Raw genomic sequence first — 23,796 nt, forward strand, 5'->3', positions numbered from 1 at the left:
TATTGCTGTAGATGTTAGACCATCTATTGATGTATTGCTGTAGATGTTAGACCATCTTTTGATATATTGCTGTAGATGTTAGACCATCTTTTGATATATTGCTGTAGATGTTAGACCATCTATTGATATATTGCTGTAGATGTTAGACCATCTATTGATGTATTGCTGTAGATGTTAGACCATCTTTTGATATATTGCTGTAGATGTTAGACCATCTATTGATATATTGCTGTAGATGTTAGACCATCTATTGATATATTGCTGTAGATGTTAGACCACCTTTTCATGTATTTCTGTAGAGCGAAACCAACTCTGAGATAGACTACCTGCTGCCTGAAATCGTGACAGAAAAGTTCCCTCAGCTGCTCAAGATTCTAGAAGACGACACAGAGAGGCTACAAATAAATGGCTTTGGGCTCACAGCAACATCAATGGAGGATGTTTTTGTTAAGTTCGTTCAAACTGCTCATTATTTCTGCTGTTTGTGGTGATGTATTTCTTGTTTTATCTTTAATTGTTTTACTGCCACTGAAATGTATTACTAATATTTTTATAGAGTAGGAGAGGGTGTGACTGCTGAGGATATAGCGGCAGCTGTTGAAGAGGAGGTCCCTCTAGCGTAGGTGATGTATGAATCTTACACTAAACAATAGATCCAACAATTCATAACGACACAGGAATCTTACACTAAACAATAGATCCAACAATTCATAACGACACAGGAATCTTACACTAAACAATAGATCCAACAATGTATAACGACACATGAATCTTACACTAAACAATACATCCAACAATTTATAACGACACATGAATCTTACACTAAACAATAGATCCAACAATTTATAACGACACAGGAATCTTGCACTAAACAATAGATCCAACAATTTATAACGACACAGGAATCTTGCACTAAACAATAGATCTAACAATTTATAACGATACAGGAATCTTACACTAAACAATAGATCCAACAATTCATAACGACACAGGAATCTTACACTAAACAATAGATCCAACAATTTATAACGACACATGAATCTTACACTAAACAATAGATCCAACAATTTATAACGACACAGGAATCTTGCACTAAACAATAGATCCAACAATTTTTAACGGCACATGAATCTTTAAACAATAGATCCAACAATTTATAATGACACACGAATCTTACACTAAACAATAGATCCAACAATTTATAACGACACATGAATCTTACACTAAACAATAGATCCAACAATTTATAACGGCACATGAATCTTTAAACAATAGATCCAACAATTTATAATGACACACGAATCTTACACTGAACAATAGATCCAACAATTTATAACGGCACATGAATCTTTAAACAATAGATCCAACAATTTAAAATGACACACGAATCTTACACTGAACAATAGATCCAACAATTTATAACGACACATGAATCTTTAAACAATAGATCCAACAATTTATAACGTTACAGGAATCTTACACTAAACAATAGATCCAACAATTTATAACGACACATGAATCTTTAAACAATAGATCCAACAATTTATAACGACACAGGAATCTTACACTAAACAATATGTTGACATATTTAAAAAATTACAACATTTGAAGAAAATTAAACTACAAACAGCTTTTAATGTAAGAATTTGTGCACATATTTTTTTTTACACAGCGCCAATGAAGTCCACAATGTCGAAAAAACATCGAAGATGGATTCCGGTACAATGTAGGTTGTCTGCATTTATTTACATATTTATTAGAATATTGAACAAACGAAAAATCAAAACTTAAAACAGGTTTTATAAGAAATTAACTCACACGTAATATTTGAAGGCAAATAAAATGTAAGTTCACTAGTTTAGGTGTTATATATAGTTAGTCGAGGCATTTTTTAATTTCCAACGTTAGATATTGCAAAATCGTGACACAACACAAGGATCGAATACAGTTTTATTGTATCGATATTTTAAATTATAATTTCTTGTTTCAATTTTAAATAGTATGAGAAAGTTAATTTTCTACACCTACACCTGCACCTGCACCCAAACCCACACTTACACCTACACCTACACTTACACCTACACCTACACCTACACTTACACCTACACCTACACCTACATCTACACCTACACCTACACCTACACCTTCACCTACACCTACACCTACACCTACACCTACACCTACACCTACACCTACACCTACACCTACAACCTTACCTACTTAATAAAGCTTCATTCCCCACCACTTTCTCTCCTGACAGAGTAATTGATATGGCTGCGTCAGACCCAAGGTAAATCATACATTCATTATTTTATCCAATTTATTTCCTCACAATTGTCTGATAGCTGCATGTCTTGCTGTAGAAAAATAGCACAGGTCTAGCTGTAGAAAAATAGCACAGGTCTAGCTGTAGAAAATAGCACAGGTCTAGCTGTAGAAAATAGCACAGGTCTAGCTGTAGAAAAATGGCACAGGTCTAGCTGTAGAAAAATAGCACAGGTCTAGCTGTAGAAAATAGCACAGGTCTAGCTGTAGAAAATAGCACAGGTCTAGCTGTAGAAAATAGCACAGGTCTAGCTGTAGAAAAAATAGCACAGGTCTAGCTGTAGAAAATAGCACAGGTCTAGCTGTAGAAAAATAGCACAGGTCTAGCTGTAGAAAAATAGCATAGGTCTAGCTGTAGAAAAATAGCACAGGTCTAGCTGTAGAAAAATAGCACAGATCTAGCTGTAGAAAAATAGCACAGATCTAGCTGTAGAAAAATAGCACAGATCTAGCTGTAGAAAAATAGCACAGATCTAGCTGTAGAAAAATAGCACAGGTCTAGCTGTAGAAAAATAGCACAGGTCTAGCTGTAGAAAAATAGCACAGGTCTAGCTGTAGAAAATAGCACAGGTCTAGCTGTAGAAAAATAGCACAGGTATAGCTGTAGAAAATAGCACAGGTCTTGTATTCTGTGTTCGAAATGGGCTGAACAGAGCTCCCAATTTCGTAAAACACAAAATAACTCTAAAACATAAAAGTGACAAATTTAAACATTATTAGATGCAAGGCAACGGAAGATGTAAGGTTGTGTTAGGTTGAAAGACTCCTGCTAAAAATGGAATTTAATTACAACCTGAGAATAATTAACGATAGAAAAAGTTTCTAAATATATTTTGTATAAATATTGTGCCGTGGTTGAAGAAAAAACAACGGATTTTTAATGTAAAAAAACTAGTTATTCAAATTCTATAATTGGTTATTGTCCAAATAACTGTCCAAACTGTACAACTCTAGATAGTCAAATTACGAATTGAACTATATATATATATATATATATATATATATATATATATATATATATATATATATATATATATATATATATATATATATATATATATATATATATATATATATAATAAAACGTTTTGAATTTTGCTCGAAAGTGGTTTTGCTGAGTCTGCAAAAACAGACAACAACGTCGAACGGTATGTAGCATAACCTAATATTTTTTCAAGAAACATCAAATTCCATATAATTTGTAACACATTAAAACGCATCTATTCGAGCATAAACAGTTGCACATTTTTAGGAGCTTGACTAGCTTGGTGAAATATTGTTACAATAACTAGATCAGTAGTTTAAAATATTTAACGACTTGACTAGCTTGGTGCTATAAAATTTCAAACTTTAAAGGCTTGTTATAATATTATTTTCAAATACTTGACCAGCTAGTTACAGTACTGTTACAAATAGTCGACCAATTTTTTGCCGTATTGTTACAAATAGTCGACCAATTTTTTGCCGTATTGTTACAAATAGTCGACCAATTTGTTGCCGTATTGTTACAAATAGTCGACCAATTTTTTGCCGTATTGTTACAAATAGTCGACCAATTTTTTGCCGTAGTGTTACAAATAGTCGACCAATTTGTTGCCGTATTGTTACAAATAGTCGACCAATTTTTTGCCGTATTGTTACAAATAGTCGACCAATTTTTTGCCGTATTGTTACAAATAGTCGACCAATTTGTTGCCGTATTGTTACAAATAGTCGACCAATTTGTTGCCATATTGCTACAATGTCGAACAACTTGTTACAGTATTGTTACAATGTCGAACAACTTGTTACAGTATTGTTACAATGTCGAACAACTTGTTACAGTATTGTTACAATGTCGAACAACTTGTTACAGTATTGTTACAATGTCGAACAATTTGTTACAGTATTGTTACAATGTCGAACAACTTGTTACAGTACTGTTACAATGTCTTCCAACTTCTCACAATAACATTTTTGTCAGATCCTCAAATGTGGACTTGTCACAGAATAATACCAAGTAAAGCAGCAAAAACTTGTTGTATTTTTCTATTTTTCTATTTTGTATTGTTGTATTGTTGTATTTTTGTATTTTTGTATTTTTGTATTTTTGTATTTTTGTATTTTTGTATTTTTGTATTTTTCTATTTTTGTATTTTTCTATTTTTCTATTTTCTATTTTGTATTGTTGTATTGTTGTATTGTTGTATTGTTGTATTGTTGTATTGTTGTATTGTTGTATTGTTGTATTGTTGTATTGTTGTATTGTTGTATTGTTGTATTGTTGTATTGTTGTATTGTTGTATTGTTGTATTGTTGTATTGTTGTATTGTTGTATTGTTGTATTGTTGTATTGTTGTATTGTTGTATTGTTGTATTGTTGTATTGTTGTATTGTTGTATTGTTGTATTGTTGTATTGTTGTATTGTTGTATTGTTGTATTGTTGTATTGTTGTATTGTTGTATTGTTGTATTGTTGTATTGTTGTATTGTTGTATTGTTGTATTGTTGTATTGTTGTATTGTTGTATTGTTGTATTGTTGTATTGTTGTATTGTTGTATTGTTGTATTGTTGTATTGTTGTATTGTTGTATTGTTGTATTGTTGTATTGTTGTATTGTTGTATTGTTGTATTGTTGTATTGTTGTATTGTTGTATTGTTGTATTGTTGTATTGTTGTATTGTTGTATTGTTGTATTGTTGTATTGTTGTATTGTTGTATTGTTGTATTGTTGTATTGTTGTATTGTTGTATTGTTGTATTGTTGTATTGTTGTATTGTTGTATTGTTGTATTGTTGTATTGTTGTATTGTTGTATTGTTGTATTGTTGTATTGTTGTATTGTTGTATTGTTGTATTGTTGTATTGTTGTATTGTTGTATTGTTGTATTGTTGTATTGTTGTATTGTTGTATTGTTGTATTGTTGTATTGTTGTATTGTTGTATTGTTGTATTGTTGTTTTTGTTGTGTTGTTGAATAATACGCTTTAATTACATTTTGGTGGAAAAATATTCTTTAAGATCATACGTATTTAATTAAGCTAATTAACTTTTTAATTTCAGACCTCTTGATGAATCGGTGGTTTCACAGTCCCAGCAACAGACAGGTTTGTGGGGGTGGGGTGGGCAGCAACAGAATGGTTTGTGGGGGTGGGGTGGGTAACAACAGAATGGTTTGTGGGGTTGGGGTGGGTAACAACAGACAGGTTTGTGGGGGTGGGTCATATTGCCTAAATATTTATTTGATATAAGATCTGCTTACACATCTGTCCCTGAATTTCCTAAAGTTTCTTTTTTTTAAATTGTGCTAGCATCATTTTAGAATGTTTAGTGTATTGTTGCTGCATGTCATCAAGTTGTTCATTTTGTAATATAAGTAGCTGGCAATATACACGATCCTTGGTCAAGTTATACATATTTATATAATGTGCATGTATTTGGTCAAGTTATACACATTTATATAATGTGCATGTATTTGGTCAAGTTATACACATTTATATAATGTGCATGTATTTGGTCAAGTTATACACATTTATATAATGTGCATGTATTTGGTCAAGTTATACACATTTATATAATGTGCATGTATTTGGTCAAGTTATACACATTTATATAATGTGCATGTATGTATTGTCTTCACTGTTCTAGACAAAATCTTCAAGATGTTTCACGTGTGTAAAAGTGGTTCAAAGCTTGGGGTCTTCGGCCAACAGCTGCGGGGGATCGTCATCAAAAAGTGGGTCCTGTTCAGACGGAACCTGATCTCCTCTCTTGTTTTAATTGCCTTACCCTCCATCATCCTCGGCATGGGGATTTACTCAGACAAAAGCAAAACCGAAACCTCCATGGAACCTATGGTATTCAGCGCTGAACATTTGACCAACGTTATCACGCCTATTGAGTCGAACGAACAGACAAACCAAGAACTGGTGAAAGAATTCAAGAAACAGTTGCCATCTTCTGAGTTCCCTGTACACGACACGGTAATCTTACATGTTCACTACACAGTAATCTTACATGTTCACGACACAGTAATCTTACATGTTCACGACACAGTAATCTTACATGTTCACGACACGGTAATCTTACATGTTCACGACACGGTAATCTTACATGTTCACGACACATTAATCTTACATGTTCACGACACATTAATCTTACATGTTCACGACATAATAATCTTACATGTTCACGACACATTAATCTTACATGTTTACGACACATTAATCTTACATGTTCACGACACATTAATCTTACATGTTCACGACACATTAATCGTACATGTTCACGACACAGTAATCTTACATGTTCACGACACGGTAATCTTACATGTTCACGACACGGTAATCTTACATGTTCACGACACATTAATCTTACATGTTCACGACACATTAATCTTACATGTTCACGACACAGTAATCTTACATGTTCACGACACGGTAATCTTACATGTTCACGACACAGTAATCTTACATGTTCACGACACAGTAATCTTACATGTTCACGACACGGTAATCTTACATGTTCACGACACGGTAATCTTACATGTTCACGACACATTAATCTTACATGTTCACGACACATTAATCTTACATGTTCACGACATAATAATCTTACATGTTCACGACACATTAATCTTACATGTTTACGACACATTAATCTTACATGTTCACGACACATTAATCTTACATGTTCACGACACATTAATCGTACATGTTCACGACACAGTAATCTTACATGTTCACGACACGGTAATCTTACATGTTCACGACACGGTAATCTTACATGTTCACGACACGGTAATCTTACATGTTCACGACACATTAATCTTACATGTTCACGACATAATAATCTTACATGTTCACGACACATTAATCTTACATGTTTACGACACATTAATCTTACATGTTCACGACACATTAATCTTACATGTTCACGACACATTAATCGTACATGTTCACGACACAGTAATCTTACATGTTCACGACACGGTAATCTTACATGTTCACGACACGGTAATCTTACATGTTCACGACACAGTAATCTTACATGTTCACGACACAGTAATCTTACATGTTCACGACATAATAATCTTACATGTTCACGACATAATAATCTTACATGTTCACGACATAATAATCTTACATGTTCACGACACATTAATCTTACATGTTTACGACACATTAATCTTACATGTTGACGGCCGAGGTGAATGTAATACGGGCACTAAACACGAATAAACCAAAAAGTAATTTTTTGAAGAAAAAACACTGTTGTCAAAAGATGACCTAAACATAACATGCATAGGCTTAATCCAAGGAGTCAAAACTAAAGATATCAAATTCACACATACACATACAGAGGGGAAAAACACTTCTTGTAAAATATTCACTAATTAAGCAATTATCTAACAATTAGTTAAAACTAAATAAAAATCTTTAAATCAAGGGTGAGATAATTATCACTTCTATTGATTGGGTCTTTAAATCAAGGGTCAGATAATTATCACTTCTAACTATTGATTGGGTCTTTAAATCAAGGGTCGGATAATTATCACTTCTATTGATTGGGTCTTTAAATCAAGGGTGAGATAATTAACACTTCTATTGATTGGGTCTTTAAATCAAGGGTCAGATAATTATCACTTCTAACTATTGATTGGGTCTTTAAATCAAGGGTGAGATAATTATCACTTCTAACTATTGATTGGGTCTTTAAATCAAGGGTGAGATAATTATCACTTCTAACTATTGATTGGGTCTTTAAATCAAGCGTCAGATAATTATCACTTCTAACTATTGATTGGGTCTTTAAATCAAGGGTGAGATAATTATCACTTCTAACTATTCATTGGGTCTTTAAATCAAGGGTCAGATAATTGTCGTTTTAATACGCTAGCTTAAACAATAAATTAATTTTGTTTTTTTAAAAGAGTTTGTCAGTTATAAATTCTGTTACACATTTGAGCCACCAAAGTTTTTAATAAACCAAATAAGTTAAATATTTATTTATCAAATTTCGTTTAGTTGTATAGTGATGTATGTTAATCTAACTACTTTAGGTGGGTAATGGTTGATGTTTATGAGACTACATCTAATCGTGTATTGATTGATGTTTAGTTATCTAAATTGATGTGTGTTTGTCTTAACTTTTCCCAGTTGGACCCAAACGAGTACTTTTTGAGGTGGCTGAAAGCGAATGGAAAAGAAAAGTATGATAAAATGGTGCTGGGTGTGGTGTTTGAACAGCACGACTTTGTACATCTGTATTTCAATGGTCGGATCAGGCATGCGCCGGGAATAGCGGTACGTTTTCGGCTTACGGGTCGTCCATAAACGACGTCACAGTTGTAGGGATGAAGGGGGGTTAGGGAGGGGGGTCAGTAATTTTGTGACGGTGTGTGATGAGGGGGAGGGGGTCAGATGGTGTGATGTCACACTTTTGCATTATAAGAAAGCAATGTTAGAAAACGAATTTTAGCCGTTATTTCGCGTTTTGGAAAACTGTTTTGATAAATTGTAATAGGAATTGATTACAATACTCTATGTTGACAGAGTTCAGACACGATTTTGGAAAAAATATCGTATTTAAAAAAAAATTCATTTGCTGTTTTGAGGGGGGGGTGGTTGTAGGCTGAGGTGTGACGTCATTTTGGGAGTGGGGTCTGGCTTTCATGACGATGTGTGACGGAGGGGATGGGGAAAGATAAAAAATCGTCAAAAAAAGAGTGACGTCATTTATGGATGACCCCTTATCGCCCCTGTCTATTTAGCTACTGATTCGAGTAATTATTTTATAACCCCTTTATTACCTGTCTATTTAGCTAACTTTTAACAATTACTACTCAATTAATTATTGATGCATTTACTTTCCGCACTTAAATAAAATTTACACTAATATTAAAAAAGCTTAAGCTCAAATGAGCTTAATTCATACGTGACCTTTGACATTTGGAACTTGCATAAGTCGTGTCTAAAACTCATAGACTTCCCTGTGGACTCTAAACTAGATGGTCTTTAAAATTATTAAATTAGTAGAGTCAGGGGCGGAACTACAGTGCCGCCAGACCCCGCAATGCGGGGGGGCCCACGCCATTTAGGGGCCCACAGCCGACCATAATATTTTTTTATAGTTAAAAAAAATAATTTTTTAGCATTTTTTACTTGATGGTTGTTTTGCAAAAAGATTACCGTAGCTGCGGTTGGATTATCTTTATTCTATACCACCCCAGGCTCATGTATATTCTTTTTCCCTTTGTTTTTAAACCACAGTGAAAGCCGAGTCCTCTTTCTCCTACAATCAAACTTATCAAAGATAAGCAAACGTTCAAACCACTTCCATGACTTATTTCCCTTTTTTAAATAGTTAAATAGTGGTGCTCATAAGCTCCTTTTAATATATTTGTGTTAAACAAATTAAAAAGGAATTACTTCTCTTAATTATTATTCATCATAAGTATTGACTAAAGAATGATATTGTACAAAAAGGAAACGAATTTAAAATTAATAATATAAATACAAAAAAAAAAAACATAACACGAGACACCATTACTTTTACAAAGCTTTCATGTTTTATATTCTTTAACCGACTAGAGTGAAGTCTTATAGCAGAGTTAAAATAAAACTAATTTTCACAAAACAAACTGACTAACGCACTTACACACATGACATGATCTTGTAATTTGGTTTGATTGAAATTTTTTTGTCTCAAAACCCGAACAGGCCAGTAATGAGTATCATATGTTCGTATTTATATGTTTGTATATATATATATATATATATATATATATATATATATATATATATATATATATATATATATATATATATATATATATATATATATATATATATATATATATATATATATATATATATATATATATATATATATATATATATGGGGGCCTAAAAAAAATTTTGCGGGGTTGCCCTTTTTTTCTAGTTCCGCCACTGAGTAGAGTATTTAATTATATATTTAAAAAAAATTATTTTCTACTTTTTAGTGCATTGCTACATAAAAGCTTGTTACTAAAACGTCTTTTATGAATTTTTTTTAAGTAGGCCTACTTTAAAATTTATTTTTAAAAATAGATTTTCATGACTAAAATCTATTGCTCACATAATAATCATGATAAAGCGCGTATAACGTGCGGAATAGTTGGATGAGACTGCCTACTAATTTAGACAAAATTTTAATTCATTCATTAAAAAATAATTAGGTATCCAATTAAGTCAAATTTAATGTCAGATTGCATTGTCTTTATTTCTTGACTCACTTGCCAACGTTGAAACGAATCTGTCAGTTAGAAGTGCCCGAAATTTCGCTTGGGCGTTTCAATCTATGACGACAGACTGTCGACAGATTGACGATGATGCAAGTTAAAGAAAAGCTTGTAAAAATTACGTAGTGTTATATAAGAATATTCGAAAAAGTTTAGGGGAAATTACTCTCGGTTTATTAATCATTTCTTTCAAGTGCCAAATTTGGGGAAAGCAATTAAAATGCTTTAGATGTTACAGAGGAAAAAATATTTAAAAATTGAGCAAATTCCCTTAATTAGTTGACCTACTTAATGTTTTGACCTACTTAATGTTTCAACTTACTTAAAGTTAATGTTGTGACCTATTTCAGGTGCAGCTAATGCTGAACGCCGAGGTAAAGAGAGTGCTGGGAGAGGAATTCTCCGTCCAATCTGGACTGAGGTACTTCTCATCAGACCTAGCTAATGAAGAGTCGCTCAAAACTTTTATGGCCTTGAACTTTGCAATGGCTCTTGTTCCTGTTGTGTTTATCTACAGCCTCATTGTAGAACGGGCAGTGAGTACACATTCAACTGAACTAATATGCTAAACTCTTCCTGTTTACATGAACTAATATGCTAAACTCTTCCTGTTTACATGAACTAATATGCTAAACTCTTCCTATTTGCATGAACTAATATGCTAAACTCTTCCTATTTACATGAACTAATATGCTACATTCTTCCTATTTACATGAACTAATATGCTACACTTTTCCATTTTACATGAACTAATATGCTACACTCTTCCTATTTACATGAACTAATATGCTACACTCTTCCTATTTACATGAACTAATATGCTAAACTCTTCCTATTTACATGAACTAATATGCTACACTCTTCCTATTTACCAATATTACAATTTTCGTTTCACGGGTTTTGTGTGATAATCGCTTTATTTTCAAGACACAAGATGCTTCAGTTCTTAATCACAACCATCTTGTCTTCTATCTCATATCTTCTGTCTCGCGATTTGTTTTCTCAATTGAGTCATCGGTCTTTTGTCTTCTGTCTATTTTCATGTCTTGTCCTCCGTCTCGTGATTTGTGTCTTGGGTCTCTCGTGCTTTGCTTTATGCTATTGGTCTACTGTCTTCTTCAGTTCCATTGTACCTGTCTGTGTTATCCGACTTGTTATGCCTTTGTCTGTCTCCAGTCTTGTGGCTCATGTTTTCTGTCATCAGTCTGTCTTGTGTCTGATGTTTTCTGCCTCCATCCTTGTGTCTTGTGTGTCTCATGTTTTCTGTCTTCAGTCTTGTTTCTCGTGTTTTCTGTCTCCATACTTGTGTCTGATGTTTTCTGCCTCCATCCTTGTGTCTTGTGTGTCTCATGTTTTCTGTCTTCAGTCTTGTTTCTCGTGTTTTCTGCCTCCATCCTTGTGTCTTGTGTGTCTCATGTTTTCTGTCTCCATCCTTGTTTCTCGTGTTTTCTGTCTCCATACTTGTGTCTGATGTTTTCTGCCTCCATCCTTGTGTCTTGTGTGTCTCATGTTTTCTGTCTTCAGTCTTGTTTCTCGTGTTTTCTGCCTCCATCCTTGTGTCTTGTGTGTCTCATGTTTTCTGTCTTCAGTCTTGTTTCTCGTGTTTTCTGCCTCCATACTTGTGTCTTGTGTGTCTCATGTTTTCTGTCTTCAGTCTTGTTTCTCGTGTTTTCTGCCTCCATCCTTGTGTCTTGTGTGTCTCATGTTTTCTGTCTTCAGTCTTGTTTCTCGTGTTTTCTGTCTCCAGTCTTGTGTCTGATGTTTTCTGCCGCCATCCTTGTGTCTTGTGTGTCTCATGTTTTCTGTCTTCAGTCTTGTTTCTCGTGTTTTCTGTCTCCATACTTGTGTCTGATGTTTTCTGCCTCCATCCTTGTGTCTTGTGTGTCTCATGTTTTCTGTCTTCAGTCTTGTTTCTCGTGTTTTCTGTCTCCATACTTGTGTCTTGTGTGTCTCATGTTTTCTGTCTTCAGTCTTGTTTCTCGTGTTTTCTGCCTCCATACTTGTGTCTTGTGTGTCTCATGTTTTCTGTCTTCATTCTTGTTTCTCGTGTTTTCTGCCTCCATCCTTGTGTCTTGTGTGTCTCATGTTTTCTGTCTTCAGTCTTGTTTCTCGTGTTTTCTGTCTCCAGTCTTGTGTCTGATGTTTTCTGCCGCCATCCTTGTGTCATGTGTGTCTCATGTTTTCTGTCTTCAGTCTTGTTTCTCGTGTTTTCTGCCTCCATCCTTGTGTCTTGTGTGTCTCATGTTTTCTGTCTTCAGTCTTGTTTCTCGTGTTTTCTGTCTCCATACTTGTGTCTGATGTTTTCTGCCTCCATCCTTGTGTCTTGTGTGTCTCATGTTTTCTGTCTTCAGTCTTGTTTCTCGTGTTTTCTGTCTCCATACTTGTGTCTGATGTTTTCTGCCTCCATCCTTGTGTCTTGTGTGTCTCATGTTTTCTGTCTTCAGTCTTGTTTCTCGTGTTTTCTGCCTCCATCCTTGTGTCTTGTGTGTCTCATGGTTTTTGTATCGTCTTGTGTGATGTATTTTAACATGATCTAGCAAACAGTAATCCTTTCCAATCGAAGAATTTTATTTTCATCTTTAGACTGGCGCCAAAGTTTTATATTCATCTTTAAACGGTTTCGTGACAAATGATCTCAGGACAAATGATCTCAGACAAAATATCTGAGACAAAATATCTCTCGGACAAATGATCTCAGGACAAATGATGTCACGGACAAAAGATATCAGGACATTTGTCTGAGATCATTTGTCTGAGATCATTTGTCTGAGATCATTTGTCTGAGATCATTTGTCTGAGATCATTTGTCCTGTCACCCTATAGACTGGTGCCAAACACCTCCAAACACTGAGCGGCGTCCACCCTATTGCCTATTGGTTAGGGACGTTTGTCATAGACTTCCTGGTCATGCTGCTCTTGATAGTACTCACGCTGTGCCTGCTGACATTGAACCCAAAAACCTTCATAGACAACGACCGCTGGTTGGTGCTGTTGATCGGGTTTCTCTGCTTTGGCTGCACCACGTTTCCCTTCCTATACCTCGTGCAGAATATTTTCTCCTCCCCATCCCGAGGTATCGTGGTCCTTCTCATCGCCAACGTCGTCATCGGTAAGTTATTGTTTCTCTTAGCATCACCAACGTCGTCATCGGTAAGTTACTGTTTCTCTTAGTTCATGTGGATATGTTCTTAGTTTTTTCAACTTATAGCTGTTGATATTATAGGTTCATGTGGATTTCTGTTTAGTGTTTTGTCAGCTTATAGCTATCGATATTACTTTTTTTTCAATATGAGATATGCAACAGAGAGCATTATTGCATGGATTTAGATAATGACCGTTTGACAAATTCTATTAAAGTTTGCACTGGTCAGGTCAAATTTATATGTATGATGATGGGTCAGGGATTTATTTTGGCTGAATTTCTGGCATGTCCATCTGGTTAATGCTTATATCGTTATGTGAACTAGCACCAAATGAACATGAATGTTTTATTACAGCTAATCCCATTATGTGAACTAGCACCAAATGAACATGAATGTTTTATTACAGCTAATGCCATTATGTGAACTAGCATCAAATGAACATGCCTTAGTCTACCATTCACTTATAAATTTTGCTTGCTCATAGTCCTGTTTCTATTTCAGGTGTGGTTATCGGCCTTATTATTGGTATGCTTAAAATGATGGGAGTCACATTGACTGGCATGTACTTCTATCTCGATCTGGCCTTCGGCTACATTTCTCCAAGTTACTCGCTGTCCGTCATTCTAACGACAGTACTGGGAGTCAATTCAAAGATTGCAAGTACGTCTATGGTGACAATTATGGGAGGATGGTTGCAGTGTGTAGTCTGTGAGTTCAATTTGAGGGCGGAGGTTGCAGTGTGTAGTCTGTGAGTTCAATTTGAGGACGGAGGTTGCAGTGTGTAGTCTGTGAGTTCAATTTGAGGGCGGAGGTTACAGTGTGTAGTCTGTGAGTTCAATTTGAGGGCGGAGGTTGCAGTGTGTAGTCTGTGAGTTCAATTTGAGGATGGAGGTTGCAGTGTGTAGTCTGTGAGATCAATTTGAGGGCGGAGGTTGCAGTGTGTAGTCTGTGAGTTCAATTTGAGGGCGGAGGTTGCAGTGTGTAGTCTGTGAGTTCTATTTGAGGGCGGAGGTTGCAGTGTGTAGTCTGTGAGTTCAATTTGAGGGCGGAGGTTGCAGTGTGTAGTCTGTGAGTTCAATTTGAGGGCGGAGGTTGCAGTGTGTAGTCTGTGAGTTCAATTTGAGGGCGGAGGTTGCAGTGTGTAGTCTGTGAGTTCAATTTGAGGGCGGAGGTTGCAGTGTGTAGTCTCGGGTTTTGATACTAATTTAAATGCGGATGTTTGTTGTTATAAGCTGTTCACTTATATCTTTGCGTATCTACTGGGGGGGGGATGTAATTAATTTCATTTTAACGACTAAAAAAATATTTTATACCTAAAAGAATGCTATTTTTAAATCAAGGAGTGACCTTAGTTATATATAGAACCACAACGTCGAGGTCGGAAACAACCTTTATTTCCACTTGATACGTGGAACATGCACACGTTGATGCTAGCGTAGAAGTTTCCAACCCAATATGGGATGTTGCCACTCAAACATTTGGAAATTCATTGACTTTATTAAAAATGAATGATCGCTCCGAAAGGTTGATTGAACACACATACAATCAGGACACTGTTTACGAAAACAGAAAAAACATAATTTCGATAGCAGCGTTCAAACATTGACTGTTGTTAAAAGTTTTAATGAGCACAACATAATAAAGTATTTGCGAGGCATGGCTCACAATCTCTATTTTTAATATTATAATTTTAATAAAACACTGGTATTTTTTCCCGTTTTTTTTTTAAATTAATTATTTTGGTTCTCATGGTCTTTGCTTTTTCCTTATATAAACCTTTATTGGGGGTTTGTGGGTTTATATCAAGGGGTTTGTGTCAGTGGGCTTATGTCAGGGGGTTTGTGTCAGGGGGGTTGTGTCAGGGGGTTTGTGTCAGGGGGTTTATGTCAGGGGGTTTATGTCAGGGGATTTGTGTCAGGGGGTTTTTGTCAGGGGGTTTGTGTCAGGGAGTTTGTGTCAGGGGGTTTGTGTCAGGGGGTTTGTGTCAGGGAGTTTATGTCAGGGGGTTTATGTCAGGGGGTTTATGTCTGGGGCTTCAAAGGAATAAATCAATGAATAGAATCTAACACATCACAAACCTTACGTCTGAGCTACAAACATGTCTACAAAACTAGCGCTACACCTGCAATCTCAGATAGAGACTGTGGATAACTCATTAAGGACTAACCTTTAACAACACACATGGTCACGTCGATAACCTTTAACAACACACATGGTCACGTCGCTAACCTTTGACAACACACATGATCACGTCGATAACCTTTGACAACACACATGATCACGTCGATAACCTTTGACAACACACATGATCACGTCGATAACCTTTGACAACACACATGATTAGTGCCCTGACCACCGACCTATATGGAGATGCACATGACATTTAAACTAAATATTCTCCTTTTTTTTGCTTTCACCCAGAGAACTTCACCGAAATGATGGATTATAACAACCAAATATTGCCTGAAGTCTTCTACAAGTTTCTGGGACAGGCAGCCGTTTCGTGGATACTTATTTTGTTTATAGAATACAAGCTCCACAGATTTATATGGTAACATTTTCTCAATTGACCAACTTTTATTCCACCCGAATCATTTTCTTAATTGACCAACTTTTATTCCACCTAAAAAATTTCTCAATTGACCAACTTTTATTCCGCCTAAAAATTTTCTCAATTGACCAACTTTTATTCCACCTAAAAATTTTCTCATTGGATCAACTTTTATTCCACCTAATCTCATGTTTGTCAAGTCTTCTTATTTAATTATAATCACCGTCGACATAATTCATGTGGATCCATTGTGGAGCATAGGGACGGCACCTCTCCATGACAAGTTGGCTCCACGCCATCCGCCCGCTTCTCCTACAGCTGACCTTATATCAGGTTGTTTTAGCCTACCTAATTTCCCCTTTCCTTTAGGATTCCAATCTAGTACCTGTCTATTGGTATTGATATAGTTGGTTTACGCAAGGTGTGTCCCATCCATTTGCGCTTTTATATTTCTTTGCCAACAGGATCTCGCCCAGTTTTTCTCCACAGGTCGGTATTTGTTATCGTTTCAGGCCACTTAATGTTCAACAAGCGACGCAAGCATACGCTAATGGAAGAACACGTTTTACATTGCTGTTGAACAGTCACGTTTTGTAAGGTGTAGACCAGTGGTTCCCAACCTTTTTCGAGTGGCGACCCCCTTTTATAAAAATTAAGTGACCCGCGACCCCCATAGAATTAAAAAGTCGAAATTAGTATGAAAATTAATAAGCACTAAAATAAGATTTTCTATTAGACTTTCAATATGAACTACTCTTGATAACTATTTTAATAGCATGATTAAAATTGCATACTATTCACTAAACCTTCGTGGTTAAGTTTTTAATTAACAACCATTTTTGTTAACGCCAACCTATGTCATTATAATTATCTTAATTTTGTTTTTAATCAAAGAATAGTGTTGAAAATATATTCTCGAAAAGTCAATCAATTTTACGTTTGGGTATGAATGGTGAATACTACACCGAAATTGTGTATACAGTTTTTCATTTTACGCGGAATCATTCTGTAAATCAGATAATAATAATCTTGTAATTCATCGGGAACGCTGGCAACATCAAGGGAAGAAGAGAATGGGTAATGCGTCAATGTAGATTCTTCTTTTTTCAGCTCAGAGAAATAGCGATGCAGTTCGTTTTCAAGAGATTCAAGATGCCCAGAAATCGCTTCTTTCAAAATTTTAATTATCTCACAATCAGATTCATCTACCACACCGCAGAGTTTCTCAAATTTACAATATTTCCAAGATTTATTTTCTTTACCGATTTTACAGCTTTGATAAAAATGCCCCGAGATTATCATGGAAAGTTATAATATTCGTTCATTTTCCCTAAAGCTTCAGGTTAAGCTTATCTTGATGTTCGAACACATCTGCTAGGTATGAAACTCTCTCCAATCACTCTATGTCGTTTTAAGTATACCAAAAAGTCTTGTTTCCTTTGCACTTCCAAGAACAATTTGATTTCAGATTTCGTTTGACAGCCAGCGTACTGCAGTGTAGAAGAGCAGAACCTCGTGATCTATATCAATGTTTTTGCTCAGTTCTTTGAAGGCTCCAGATTTTATATAATTTACGACTTATACTAGCAATGGACTATTGGTGTCGATTGGTTAGGGCAGTGGTTAGGGAGCTAAATCTTTTCTGCTTTCTGAAAGCCCGATTTTGAGCTAAACATAGATGGCGCACCATCCGTACAAACCCACATAGCCGTTCTAACCCATTTTAATCATCCAGTTTCAAAAATGGTATTTATTTTCTCCATGCTATCTTCACAAAAGAGCAACTCTTCTTTGCTATCATCCGCATGAATATAGACATAGACCAGCAACTGCGAACACGAACTCACGTCTGTTGATTTATCAACTTGAAAAGCAAACAATGGTGAAAGCTTAATTTCGATAAAAATGTGTTATTTAACATTTACGTACATGCAGCGTTTGATGAGATTTTCCCTTATTGTTTTTTTTTTGCTTGGCATTTTCTATCGCGACTTCATTTGATGCTTGCACTAATGTTGGTGAAAACTTCCAGTTCGATCAAGTCTCTGGCGTTTGCAACTAGCTTCTTGCCGACGAAAGAACTCCATATGTTTTTGGTGTGTTCCGAATGACTCGTCTCAAATGGAGTTTTAGTTTTGAAGATTTCATAGATTCGTGACTGAGAACAACTTTGTACAGTGCGCTTTGTTTCTTCTCTATTACATTTCCAGTGATGTTAATGAAGCCGAATTTTAAAAAATCTTCTAAATATTTATGTTTTGTTTCAAATTACTGAGGTTTAGTATACCAGTTGGCGACCCCCCAGAAAGACCTTCGCGACCCCCAGGGGGGTCGCGACCCCCAGGTTGGGAACCCGTGGTGTAGACAGTGCTCTCGACGTCCAGATTGAGCGGATTGTTTTTGAAAGCATACACGGCCTGGTGCGGCTTGTGATGTCCTCATCTGCTCCCCATCCTTGCTTACTGTCTAGATATGTGAATCCATCAATCTCTCAAACAGTTGTTTCTTGTATCCTAAGTGGGAGCTTCTGTTTGTTGTTAATTCTCATCACCTCTGTTTGCCCCAGTTGATCCTGTCTAAAGTCCTTCTTCGAATCTTATTTAATAATCTACTTTCATAATATCTAAACGTCGACATAGACGGAAAGATTTGTTTTGATTTTTATTTCAGGTTAGTTAAAATATTTTAACGGTAGCCTTTGTGACTTTTCACGTGCTAAAATATTAGTTTATACTAGACTACATGTTATCCTTGGATAACTATGGATTTCGGGGGTCGTCCTACTAGTTTATATGAATTTTTGTTTTTTTAAGAGTCCGTTTTCAACTTTTATTTACATAAGCAATTCCTTCCAAAAGACTTGTTATCTATGATGTCGTTTAATCAGAGAACTCGAGAATCTGAAAAACTGGCTGCTGATACAGCTAATATTTTGAAAACCAATGATAATGAATTGAAAAAACCTAAAAATATGACAGTTGAATATATTCAGTTGTAAAGACAGAAAGAAGTATGCTTTGGGTGATCAGAGAGCGCGTGCTTTGATATTACCATGCATAAAAAGAACAAAAACATCCGGTTAAGGGTATAAGGTTGGGATAAAAAAATAATTTTTTAATGCTAGAGAGCAAACAATTTTTTCTTTCCATTAACAATAATTGGTGGGAAAATTTTGGTTACACCATGAAAACGGCGGCCATCTTTAAAAAGTAACGTCTTCATAGGATGTCCACTATTCATAAAGTGTTATATTTTAAGACCAATAAACAATCAATTCATAACCTACCATATTTTGGGGTACTCAGCTAAAAATGTTTAGGGCAGATCGACAAACAAATTTATTATGAAATTTCAAATTTTGCGTCCGTTAAAAACACTAAATTTTGGGAACTTTGGGGCGGTAAATGAGTTTGAAGATATGCAGTTACAATTTTTAGCTGAGTAGGCCCTACCCCAAAATATGGTAGAAATTCATAATCTGGACAAAATCGTTGCTCTATGTTGATCTAACTTCATACAGGTACAATATACCGTGTCTTGGGTCACTTATCTGTAAAGGAAAATCTCAGGAAACGGTGGCAAAAGAAGACGATGACGTCAGTAATGAGCGAAAAAGAGTACATGGATCCAAAAAGGAAGATCTTGTCAACAAAGGTAGATCTAGTTATTCTATCAAACGCAGAGAGATTTTCCCTTTTTCACATTCTCTTTATCGCTTGCAAATCTGACGAAATAAAGTCTAGCTTGCCTGGTATTAATTATTGTTTATAGTCATTTCAAAAGTAAGGCCTTATAAATAGTCACCATCACAATCTGTTTTATAAATACATAATACAAGCGACTCACGGATTACACAGTGTCTTCCTACACACCTACACAATGTCTTCCCACACACCCAACACAATGTCTTCCCACACACCAAACACAATGTCTTCCTACACACCTACACAATGTCTTCCCGCACACCCAACACAATGTCTTCCCACACACCTACACAATGTCTTCCCACACACCTACACAATGTCTTCCCACACACCTACACAATGTCTTCCCACACACCAAACATAACGTCTACCCGCACACTTAACACAATGTCTTCCCACACACCCAACACAATGTCTTCCCACACACCAAACACAATGTCTTCCCACACACCAAACATAACGTCTACCCGCACACTTAACACAATGTCTTCCCACACACCCAACACAATGTCTTCCCACACACCTACACAATGTCTTCCCACACACCTACACAATGTCTTCCCACACACCCAACACAATGTCTTCCTACACACCCAACACAATGTCTTCCCACACACCTACACAATGTCTTCCCACACACCTACACAATGTCTTCCCACACACCAAACACAATGTCTTCCCACACACCCAACACAATGTCTTCCCACACACCAAACACAATGTCTTCCCACACACCAAACACAATGTCTTCCCACACACCCAACACAATGTCTTCCCACACACCAAACACAATGTCTTCCCACACACCAAACATAACGTCTACCCGCACACTTAACACAATGTCTTACCACACACCCAACACAATGTCTTCCTATACAACAAACACAATGTCTTCCCACACACCAAACACAATGTCTTCCCACACACCCAACACAATATCTTCCCACACACCCAACACAATGTCTTCCCACACACTTAACACAATCTCTTCCCACACACCCAACACAATGTCTTCCCACACACCCAACACAATGTCTTCCCACACACTTAACACAATCTCTTCCCACACACCAAACACAATGTCTTCCCACACACCCAACACAATGTCTTCCCACACACCAAACATAACATCTACCCGCACACTTAACACAATGTCTTCCCACACACCCAACACAATGTCTTCCCACACACCCAACACACTGTCTTCCAACACACCAAACACAATGACTTCCCACACACCCAACACAATGTCTTCCCACACACCAAACACAATGTCTTCCCACACACTTAACACAATGTCTTCCCACACACCCAACACAATGTCTACCCGCACACTTAACACAATGTCTTCCCACACACCAAACACAATGTCTTCCCACACACCAAACACAATGTCTTCCCACACACCAAACACAATGTCTTCCCACACACCAAACATAACATCTACCCGCACACTTAACACAATGTCTTCCCACACACCCAACACAATGTCTTCCCACATAATTAACACAATGTCTTCCAATACACCCAACACAATGTCTTCCCACACACCCAACACAATGTCTTCCCACACACCAAACACAATGTCTTCCCACACACCAAACATAACGTCTACCCGCACACTTAACACAATGTCTTCCCACACACCAAACACAATGTCTACCCGCACACTTAACACAATGTCTTCCCACACACCAAACACAATGTCTTCCCACACACCAAACACAATGACTTCCCACACACTTAACACAATGTCTTCCCACACACCAAACACAATGTCTTCCCACACACCAAACACAATGTTTTCCCACACACCAAACACAATTTCTTCCCACATAATTAACACAATGTCTTCCCACACACCAAACACAATGTCTTCCCACACACCCAACACAATGTCTCCTCACACACTTAACACAATGTCTTCCCGCACACCCAACACAATGTCTTCCCACACACCAAACACAATCTCTTCCCACACACCAAACACAATGTCTTCCCACACACTTAACACAATGTCTTCCCACACACCAAACACAATGTCTTCCCACACACCAAACACGATATCTTTCCACACACCAAACACAATCTCTTCCCACACACCAAACACAATGTCTTCCCACACACTTAACACAATGTATTCCCACACACCAAACACAATCTCTTCCCACACACCAAACACAATGTCTTCCCACACACTTAACACAATGTCTTCCCACACACTTAACACAATGTCTTCCCACACACTTAACACAATCTCTTCCCACACACTAAACACAATGTCTTCCCACACACCCAACACAATGTCTTCCCACACACTTAACACAATGTCTTCCCACACACTTAACACAATGTCTTCCCGCACACCCAACACAATGTCTTCCCACACACCAAACACAATCTCTTCCCACACACCAAACACAATGTCTTCCCACACACTTAACACAATGTCTTCCCACACACCCAACACAATGTCTTCCCACACACCCAACACAATCTCCTCCCACACACCAAACACAATGTCTTCCCACACACCAAACACGATATCTTTCCACACACCCAACACAATGTCTTCCCACACACCAAACACAATCTCTTCCCACACACCAAACACAATGTCTTCCCACACACTTAACACAATGTCTTCCCACACACCCAACACAATGTCTTCCCACACACCCAACACAATCTCTTCCCACACACCAAACACAATGTCTTCCCACACACCAAACACGATATCTTTCCACACACCCAACACAATGTCTTCCCACACACCCAACACAATCTCTTCCCACACACCAAACACAATGTCTTCCCACACACCAAACACGATATCTTTCCACACACCCAACACAATGTCTTCCCACACACTTAACACAATCTCTTCCCACACACCAAACACAATGTCTTCCCACACACTTAACACAATGTATTCCCACACACCAAACACAATCTCTTCCCACACACCAAACACAATGTCTTCCCACACACTTAACACAATGTCTTCCCACACACTTAACACAATGTCTTCCCACACACTTAACACAATCTCTTCCCACACACTAAACACAATGTCTTCCCACACACCCAACACAATGTCTTCCCACACACCCAACACAATCTCTTCCCACACACCAAACATAACATCTACCCGCACACTTAACACAATGTCTTCCCACACACCAAACACAATGTCTTCCCACACACCAAACACAATGTCTTCCCACACACCCAACACAATGTCTTCCCACACACCAAACATAACATTTACCCGCACACTTAACACAATGTCTTCCCACACACCCAACACAATGTCTTCCCACACACTTAACACAATCTCTTACCACACACCAAACACAATGTCTTCCCACACACCCAACACAATGTCTTCCCACACACTTAACACAATGTCTTCCCACACACCCAACACAATGTCTTCCCACACACCCAACACAATGTCTTCCCACACACCCAACACAATGTCTTCCCACACACCCAACACAATCTCTTCCCACACACCCAACACAATGTCTTCCCACACACCCAACACAATGTCTTCCCACATAATTAACACAATGTCTTCCCACACACCAAACACAATCTCTTCCCACACACCAAACACGATATCTTTCCACACACCAAACACAATGTCTTCCCACACACCAAACATAACGTCTACCCGCACACTTAACACAATGTCTTACCACACACCCAACACAATGTCTTCCTATACAACAAACACAATGTCTTCCCACACACCAAACACAATGTCTTCCCACACACCCAACACAATCTCTTCCCACACACCCA

At 36.9% G+C, this 23,796-nt stretch overlaps 1 protein-coding gene across 1 annotated transcript in view; it reads left to right on the forward strand.

Annotated features, from left to right (window-relative positions):
* LOC131930296 (ATP-binding cassette sub-family A member 2) overlaps nucleotides 1–23,796 on the forward strand; it is a 41,712-nt gene that overhangs the window by 8,604 nt on the left and 9,312 nt on the right. Inside the window, exons 8-21 of the mRNA XM_059286718.1 lie at nucleotides 300–451; nucleotides 557–619; nucleotides 1,673–1,726; nucleotides 2,261–2,290; nucleotides 3,432–3,473; nucleotides 4,289–4,324; nucleotides 5,368–5,411; nucleotides 5,953–6,287; nucleotides 8,463–8,609; nucleotides 10,939–11,124; nucleotides 13,412–13,697; nucleotides 14,233–14,391; nucleotides 16,153–16,282; nucleotides 19,803–19,936. Of these exons, the coding sequence (XP_059142701.1) occupies nucleotides 300–451; nucleotides 557–619; nucleotides 1,673–1,726; nucleotides 2,261–2,290; nucleotides 3,432–3,473; nucleotides 4,289–4,324; nucleotides 5,368–5,411; nucleotides 5,953–6,287; nucleotides 8,463–8,609; nucleotides 10,939–11,124; nucleotides 13,412–13,697; nucleotides 14,233–14,391; nucleotides 16,153–16,282; nucleotides 19,803–19,936 (1,798 nt within the window). The remainder of the gene's footprint in view (nucleotides 1–299; nucleotides 452–556; nucleotides 620–1,672; nucleotides 1,727–2,260; nucleotides 2,291–3,431; nucleotides 3,474–4,288; nucleotides 4,325–5,367; nucleotides 5,412–5,952; nucleotides 6,288–8,462; nucleotides 8,610–10,938; nucleotides 11,125–13,411; nucleotides 13,698–14,232; nucleotides 14,392–16,152; nucleotides 16,283–19,802; nucleotides 19,937–23,796) is intronic.

This window comes from Physella acuta, unplaced genomic scaffold (genome assembly GCF_028476545.2).
Source record: "Physella acuta isolate Inbredline_101_S28 unplaced genomic scaffold, ASM2847654v3 ptg000098l, whole genome shotgun sequence".
Lineage (NCBI taxonomy): Eukaryota > Metazoa > Mollusca > Gastropoda > Physidae > Physella > Physella acuta.